We start from the raw sequence: 9,015 nt of genomic DNA, 5'->3' as shown, positions 1-9,015 counted from the left end.
CACGAAGAAGAAAATGGTGACGAAGAAGAACACGACGTCGCCGGAAAACGCCATTTTGTTGTTGAACCGGACCGGTGGTGTAGAAGCATCGAGAAGCGTCAGTGAAGGTAACATTTTTCTTTTCATTTATCGTTTTCATTGAAAAATGCCATATAGTTAAGCTTTATAAATATGGATTTCATTTGAACACAGAAGAAGGCCGCTGGTGTTTAAGTCCTGCAGCTCGGTTGGTTTGAAGTTGTAGCCGCTTTGAGCAGGATACTTTAAAGTTCATAAGCTGTTTCCTTAGCAGTTTAACTTTAGCACCATTGTGTTGACTTAAGAAGTTTTTGACCGCTGGGTACACACCCTTATTAAACAGTAATCAATAACTGTATTAGGCGGTGGTGTTTTTGAGCTCACTATGATCTAAATGGCTAATATTACGCGTTATTCCGCTGGTTCACGACCATAGCACAGTTAGCAAGCTAGCGATAATGAGCTGTCACTTAGCGTTAACGTCACACAGCTCCAACTCACCCATAAAACCTTAAAGGAGATTAAAATAATTTCTTTTCTACTGCTTGGTGGCTTAAAGTTGCCATCAGCGCCATTTAAATTGCACCAGAGCACTGAAACCTTATTTTCAGATTTGTATTTATTTATTTTTTGTTAATCAAAACGGCTTTAAACGTTTCGTCTTACGGGGGTTGATCGGCTGACCAAACTGAGGGACAGGTTTGAATCACAGAGCTAAGTAATAATAGTCGGTGGTTTAAAGACACTTTTAAGACTTTTTGTCACCCAAAGGTTCCACACAAAAAAAACTTCCCAGAAACAGTCGCACCTCTTTCATTGAATGGGAGGATGGGTGGCACTTCACCTCTGTGATCCTGTCAGTCCTGTTTACTCAAAGAACTGCTTTACACCTACTGAACATCACTTCCTCATTCCTCGGACCAAAAGCATGATGTTTAAGCTGAATCAGGTGTTAGGGATGCACTGCTGCTTCCTACGAGGTTCTTGGAGGGTCACAGCACAGTAACTGGACCATTTTGGGTAGTGTGTTGTGAAATCTTCAAACTCATTTTTTTTTTTTAAGTGGTGACATCACTCTCCCACCCAGCAGTGATCATCCCTCCTTAGTTCGCCTAATTTGCTGCAAACTAAGCAACTTTGTCACTAGACTTGGGGACTTTTAATAACCCTTTAGCTGTCTTTTCCTGGCTCATAATGACCCTGTGTGGGTTTGAGTAAGCGCAAGAGCATGATTAGTCCATTCGTAGTAATGAGTCTGTCTTCGATCACTTAACAGAAATGTGTCAATTTTCCTGCTATTTATGACTAATTGATTGAAAGGTGTATTTAAGTAATGCACCGCTTTAAAAAAAAATGGAAAACCTTGCCTTCTAAGCACCCAGTAAAGCACAGGAGCGTAGTGCTCCTCTGTGAGAGTGGATCAAACTTTCTTGCAGAATCCAAGTGAAGTCGCTGCACTTTGTAACCCTATCCCAGAGTTTACATGTAAACACAGACATTTCTTTGAGGTTATAAAATTAAGCACAAGTCATCAGCCTTATAACGTTAATGCTGCTTGTAGGTGTGTTTATGTGCATCATGTGCTCAACTCAAGTACCACACCTAACTTTAAACTACCAAAAGTGACCAGGTGTGTGTCAGCGTCTCAACACAAAGTCCAGAGTTGATGTATGGAAACGGATTTGACAGTATGCATCAGTTGATATCAAACTCCCTTGGGTCCATAATTAAATATTTCATTAACATTACAAGACTCGAGTGTGCATTAACTGGCCTAATATAGAGGTGGAAAAAATGTGTTGCGATCATCTGTTTTTATAAGATTCTGTTCCATTGCTAATACGCAATTTTTCTTTCAGCAATAATTACTTACTGTGGGATAATAATTACTTTTTTCCCACAGTATTTTTAATTACTGTGGGAAAATAAACTAATCTTTAATATTTTTTCAGGCTTTCAGCTCTTCAAAAAACCTTCAGTCTTTGAATGATTAGCCAACACTGTAATGTTACATAACAGAGAAAAGACAAATATTGACCTCTGATGTGATACCGTAAAGCTGTCTTGTTTCCTGAAAGGCTGCTTGCTGATTCCAGTATGTTATTCTACCTCTCATATTTGTTTTTCTCAGTTCATAATAGCTTAGGAGATCCCATTATCTTTGTTTGTTTGATTTTTTTTTTTTTAAATTATTATTCTCCCCAAACATGGATATTAATATTTTGAAATTTAAAACTTCAGTACTCATGTCAAAAAGCACTTTAATTTGTTGATGAAATCGATCACTTTTTATAGAGTCACTAAATATCGGTTTTCTAAACATAATTAATGCTTTCTGTTTGTGAAACTGAGAGTGAGATGCATCCCAGAGCTGGATGCTGAAAAGATAACAGTAAATTTAGTTAGCAGTAAATCCACATATTCCAAATCTCTCTTTTAAATCTGTCCTTTTCTGTTCCTCACACTGGAGGTCGATGCATTAATGTTGCAGTGAGCTTGTAACACTCGATTCTTGTGTTTTGTTTTGGGGGGTTTTTTTTCTTGTTTTTAGACTACCGCTATTTTTATCAAGCCTCAGGCATGCAAAAAGTCGGTGTTTATTGTGTGCATTCAGTGGGCGTTTTGAGGAAGTCTTTTTGACACTGGTAAATTCGCATCTTGGGTTTACCACATTCATGCCAGATAATCAGCAGGAGCTGCTGGTCTCAAGTACATGTTGTAGCTGTGAAATGACTACAAAATACTGTTCACACTTACAGTCAACAAACGGCGTACATTTGACCAAACGGAAGCACTCATTATGATCCAGCTGTTGCCACTGGCCACATTATAGCTCAAGTTTTACTTGCACTGTATGCTCACATGTATGCTGTGATTACCGCTTGCAGTAGTGTAAAGACAATGGTGGACATTTACTGTCTTTTTTTTCCAAAGACAAACTGTAATGACAATTCATTACATCTAGTGACACAACATGAGTCAAATATAATAACAGAAGTAAACCTATGGTAGTGTTTTCAATGGAATATAATTGCTTAGCACTTTAGTTCCACAGTAACAAAAGGAACTTAACCTTAAAGTAACTCTTCAGTTGAAATTGAACAATATTTTTACTTGGGATGTATGGTACAGCTTTTTAGCAAGTTGCTTAAAACGCTGCTTTTCCACCATGTAACCTTATTGCCAAGTTTCATTCACTGTTTGCACTTCCTGTCATACAGAGTCTGTCAAGCCAGTGCTACAGTAGTGGCGCTGTAGAAGTGTAAGCTTCCAACCTTTTAGGCAATAACCCGTGGGTGACACATGTCTCTCGCTTTCAGATATGTCTGGGCTTGTTGTTGTGCATACTTAGGAAGGTAAACACATGGTACATGAGACCTTTTTTTTCTTTTTTATCTCTCCCTTTTCTTTTTTATAGCACATCAAAATGTAAATAGATTGCACAGCCCTAAGCCTGGTGTTTTCAAAGCTACTGAGTGGTCGTCCTGTGTTCTGCCTGCTGGATGCTACACAGTGCTCTTGGCTGTGTCATTTCCAAAGTGAGAACACAGCAGATGCTCACAAGCTCCAGCTTTATGCTACATGTGAGAAATAGCAACTTTGGGGAGTGTCTCACCGTGATCTGACTTTTTCAGTAGTTTTTGTGAAAACAACTTATGCCTCCTTTTTTTTAAAAAAAAATTTCATTTCATTTCATTTTTTTAAAGGAAAAAACTTCATTATGCTGACTAGGAATACTAAAATACTAGAATTTAACACTAAACTGCACTGATTAGAACAGATGCGATCCGTACAACTTTCCACCCTGCTGGTTAAGAACATTTTGGCTTCTTGTAACTCTTGTATTTCTTCTCCCAGCTATTAAAGTGACCTTTAATTGTTTAGGTGACTAATCCTATACATACCCTTATCCAGTATATATCATCCCTATTATAGGAAGCTATCAGGAAGGTATAAAAATGGATCTCGTCCAAGTTTACACCGGATAAACTGCTGAGCAGCACAAGCTGGTTTGTTCTGTCTCATAGTTGTCATGAAACATTTTGTAAAAGCTCTAAATCAAGAAAGTAGAAGTAGGGTTTATGAGGAATAAAACTTTTTGGTAAAAAATTATTTAAGCTGTAAATTTACTTTATGAAAACAATATCTAGTAAGGCTGTATGGTTTCCTGTATGGTTTGGGTAAAGAGTAAGGTTACAGGTTAGTGTTTCGATGACATATTATTTTTCAAATGGTATCAAATCTATGTGCTTAAACCTGTCCCTCAGACTTTGAAGATGAGACCACAATTTATGAGAAAAAGCAGAATTTCTGGCATTTCAAAAGGCTTAAAATAAAAATTTTTCCCTCTTTATCTGTATGTAGTGAAACCTCACCTCAGTAGTTCATCTGATCAGGTCATCTAACTAGGTTAAAAATGTGCTGCGGTAATTTCACTAAACTATATTAGCGTTTACTAAATGAAATCCCTTCCCACTTTTCTAAGTAGTTAACCAATTACTCCTTTGTTATTAAGACAACCTCTGTCAGCTTATTACGGGTAATGCTTTGTACTGGTTCTTGTTTACCTTAGCCACAAGCTTGTTGGATACCCAGGACAAGCAGCAGTGCCGCTATGGCCTCTGTTTAACTTGGGAGGTGCATTTGCAGCAGCCGTTTACTCAAAGGGCAAATATTGTGTTTCATTTTAGGGCCAGGAGGAAGTTACAGAAGTTCTTTTTATGGTCATTAACACTGACACAATGAGGAATATAGGGAACAGTAATAATGAAACTTTTCTGTTTGGGATATTTAAAAGTAGAAACTTAACATCACCCTCTGATTAGGTTTATGTTTGTGGCGACTAATTTCTAAGTTCACTTAACAAGGGGAAATCAGTTGGACTAACCGACTAATTTAAAACAAGAAAGACTCGGCTATCAAATTAATCTGAGAACCGTTTATAGGACAATGCCAAAAACTCTCTAAACAAAAGCATTTGACTTTGACCACTTAACTGCGCAGCACTTCACATCATGGTTTCCAAATGTTCCACGTTTCTTCCGCATGTATCCACGATGTTATTCTTTCATTTTTTAAATAACCAAGAATTATTGGGTTAACAAAAACAGATTCATGGTGTTTCTCAACAACGATGGTCCATCTTGTAGCAGATGGTTGCATAACATTTAGGGCGCAACAATTTACCAGCATTTGGCATCAGTGGAAATGTTTAATAATTGGATTAAATGACTAGAACGTCTGGCACGACCAGTGACAGCAGCAATGGTTAATCGACTAGTTTCGCACATTCCTACTTCTGATGTCAACACTTGAGCTGTCTTTGTGAAAATGCTTTTAATTTGGTATCACATTATCCAGAGACCTTGCAAACTGACAGTTTATCTCCTCCTGCAGGTGAGACAAGATGGGAAATTTTGCTAGCCTTTTTAGTAAATTGTTTGGAAAGAAGGAGATGAGGATCCTGATGGTAGGACTGGATGCTGCTGGAAAGACCACCATCTTGTACAAGCTCAAACTGGGAGAAATTGTTACCACAATCCCTACCATTGGTGAGTCATCCCCTGCACTGTAATGAGAATTTAATTCCTTGATACAAAACATTGAAATCTTGGCGTTAAAAAAAAAAAAAAAAAAAAGCCAACACACTGTTGAAACTTGTTTAAACCTTCCATCACACACTTTTCATCCACAGGTTTTAATGTTGAGACGGTAGAATACAAAAACATCAGTTTTACAGTGTGGGATGTCGGCGGTCAGGACAAGATCAGGCCGCTTTGGAGGCATTACTTCCAAAACACACAAGGTGAGATAACTTTTATCTTTTCCACTTTGGTGTATAAGAATTAGTTCATGGTTGCCCTCAAAACTGACCCTTTTTACTTTACTTTTAGGCCTCATCTTTGTAGTGGATAGTAATGACAGAGAGCGAGTGGGTGAGGCAAAGGAGGAGCTGATGCGAATGCTGGCTGAGGATGAGCTGAGAGATGCCGTGTTGCTCGTGTTTGCAAATAAACAGGTGAATTTGTGTGTTTAAGAAGTTGCCATATTTAACCCCCTTTCAGATGAAACCGTGCAGAATATTCAGAATTCATTACTAGAAATTACAGTTGTACTTGTATCAGGTGAAGGTTATTGTATTTATTTGAATACATCTTAATTCAAAATCACTCAAGAAGGTAAAAACTACACATCTGGCTGCATTACCTCACAACTAGTTGCAAAAAATGTATAAGATGGAAACATCCCTATTATAGGGATGTTTCCATTTTGAAATGTAAGGTCAATAATGATGCAGATCATGGTTTCAACTCTCTTCCTTTTTTGCTGTACTTCAAAATAAAAGCATTTTTTATTCGAGGTAACCTATCCAGGGGACGCTTGTTATTAACGGTTAATTTCTGCACCTGTAGGACCTGCCCAACGCTATGAATGCAGCTGAGCTCACAGACAAACTGGCTCTGCACTCCCTGCGTCACCGTAACTGGTATATCCAGGCCACATGTGCTACTACTGGAGACGGTCTCTACGAGGGTCTGGACTGGCTTTCAAGCCAGCTAAGGAACGCAAAATGATCAATCACTGCCAGCTCTGTCTGCGGTGTTTTGGGAGACTGCACTGGTCTTGGTCTCACGCTCTCCTCTTTTTTTTCCCCCTCTATTTTCTCTGAAGCGTCGGACCTTTTGGCTAGTGCTCCCCTGCATTTGTACTGTATGTGTGTGTGTTTGAGTATTTTTGGATGAACGGACGAACGACTGTGCATGTACGTGTGAGCTAAGTCGGAGCAGCCCTGCTGTGCCTTGAACACAGTTAGCTCTCAAGACATCTCATTCCTCCAGTGTCAGCACATCCAGAGGCACTGGTTCCCACAAAACAGAGAACAACACAACATTATTGCTGTGGGTCATCTTTCAAGAATGTTTAGAATCACAAAAACCAAAAGGTAACAACAATTAGGTTTTTACATCAGCCTGTCATATTAGAATTCAGACCATTTTCACAACTGTTTTTTTTTTTTTTTTTCTCCTCTCAACCTTGCAAGATGCACTGTGCTATGTAACCAGTGTCATTTTTGGTAAAATAAAGTATAATGTGTTACATCCTGGAATAGTTCATGTTCTTTTGAAAATTATGCATTTTGACATTTTTAGGGATTGGATAAAGTTACATTAAAAAAATCTTTTAATTCCATAAACGTGTAGATCCTGTTGATAATCAGATTGTAATTGAAGTCAGTGTGTCTGTGAATCTTCCACATTAACTTCCTTAGATTTTACAAAATTCAGGTCACATCATTTTGCTTCTGATAGTTATCTGTTATTGCGCCTGTCTTTTCATGGGGTCTTAAGATTTTTGCAGAGGATTAGAAGAAGCATCATCACTGGGTCTACAAAAGGCAATAAATGTTGCATGTTTACATGTGTGGAGGAGAGTGTTGTAGCTACTGGGGTCATTGGTGGATGTGTGTGGGTTTCATCTACTCCCCACTCATTGGAACAACAAGGCCTTTTTTTTTTTTTTTTTTTTTTTTTTTTTAGAGTTGCTCCCACTCTGGCTTTTTATTTACTGGTAGATTTATTTTCTCTTGTATGTAGCTCCTTGGTTTAGGGTCTCTTTTCTATTATATTATCTTTGTTAGTCTTTATCCACGCATGGCCTGGTGTGGGTTTTTTATTTTTATTTTGTTGCTCTCGGGACCAGTTGGTTGGTTTCAGGAAGGGTTCATTGTGTTTGGTTCAGCACGAGGTCACCAGAGGGGACGCGCATATGCTCTAGACCACATTGTCAGCACTGTGACAGACGGTACATTTGTACGACAAGTGTATCAGTCAGTTCTGTAAATGCTTTCTTAATGCTTCAGTGTTTTCTCTGCATGTAGCTGAGGTGCTTCTCTTGGTGTCATTTACGTCACATCGGGCCATTTGCACAACCTCATCAGCTTGCACAACACAGGGCTGTGCGAAGACGGCAGTTTATCTTTCAGCTGTTACAGAGAACCCGTACACAAATACGCTCCCAATTGCTCACACCAGCAGACAGCTGAAGTGTCCCAGTAACACTGTTACAGCAGTTCAACCAGTGACATCATGTTTTCCCTTACACCCACTAATTCTAAAGGATCCCGCATTTATAAAGAAACCAATCACCCCCACATTCCTTACTGAGTTAAGACAACTCTAAGGTCATATCTACTGACCTCAAAAGGGAAAATTAATGTTCCCTTTTTGTTTTTCTAAAACTGGACTTTTTTTTTTTTTCTTTTTTAAAAATAAAGTTTGCTTAAATGAACTAACCTTTGGGCTTTCTTCATCCTATATATATCATTTACTAAACAGCAAGAAATACAGATGTGTGTGTGCGTGTGTATATATATATAAAAATCCTGTAAGAAAATGTATTTTAATGTCATCCACCTGCTCTTGTTCAGATGTGAAGCTTTAATTTTCATTTGTGAAAATTACATGGTACGTGCATATGTATTTCTTAATTACCTTTTATGCTTTTTTTTTTTAAACCCATCTTGTAACGTCTGATAAATGCACTATAATAAAGAGATCTCTATTGTAAGTCTTCCTGACTTCTTTTTTACAAATCAAGTCAGTGTGATTAAATTCTTCAAAAGCTGCAATGTCACATTTAATATTGCATTAAAAACTGATTACATAACCAGTTGACATAAATCTGAGGGTCAGCACAGCATGAACTTTAGTCAAAATCTTAGGCATAGTTTGAGTTATAATAGCTTGTTGCTGAAATATTTACGGCCTTAATCATTTCTATTCATGGTGGTGTCAAGAATTGTAATTCCCTTTGAGTCACCTTTTCCTGCTTAGTAAAGTCCGCTAGTTGTTAGTCATCACACTTAAATATCAGATTTAGAGTTATTTTAACAGGCCAAGGATCTGTAATGTGTGTCACTTGTCTCCCAAAACTACTCTCAAACAGCTTTGTTACAGATACTTTATTAGGTGTGCCGGTTCAACCGCTCGTTAACAC

General features: G+C 38.1%; 1 protein-coding gene across 1 annotated transcript; it reads left to right on the top strand.

Annotated features, from left to right (window-relative positions):
• arf2a (ADP-ribosylation factor 2a) lies at positions 1 to 8,586 on the top strand. The gene is made up of 5 exons (XM_031729925.2): positions 1 to 107; positions 5,416 to 5,570; positions 5,714 to 5,824; positions 5,913 to 6,037; positions 6,432 to 8,586. Exons 2-5 carry the CDS (start codon positions 5,426 to 5,428, stop codon positions 6,591 to 6,593), a joined length of 543 nt encoding a protein of 180 aa, XP_031585785.1. The 5' UTR covers positions 1 to 107; positions 5,416 to 5,425; the 3' UTR covers positions 6,594 to 8,586.
• Positions 8,587 to 9,015: the final 429 nt, after the last annotated feature.

Source organism: Oreochromis aureus, linkage group 4 (genome assembly GCF_013358895.1).
Source record: "Oreochromis aureus strain Israel breed Guangdong linkage group 4, ZZ_aureus, whole genome shotgun sequence".
NCBI lineage: Eukaryota > Metazoa > Chordata > Actinopteri > Cichliformes > Cichlidae > Oreochromis > Oreochromis aureus.
Note: the sequence above shows the minus strand (reverse complement) of the source record. Positions and strands in the feature narration are given on the sequence as shown.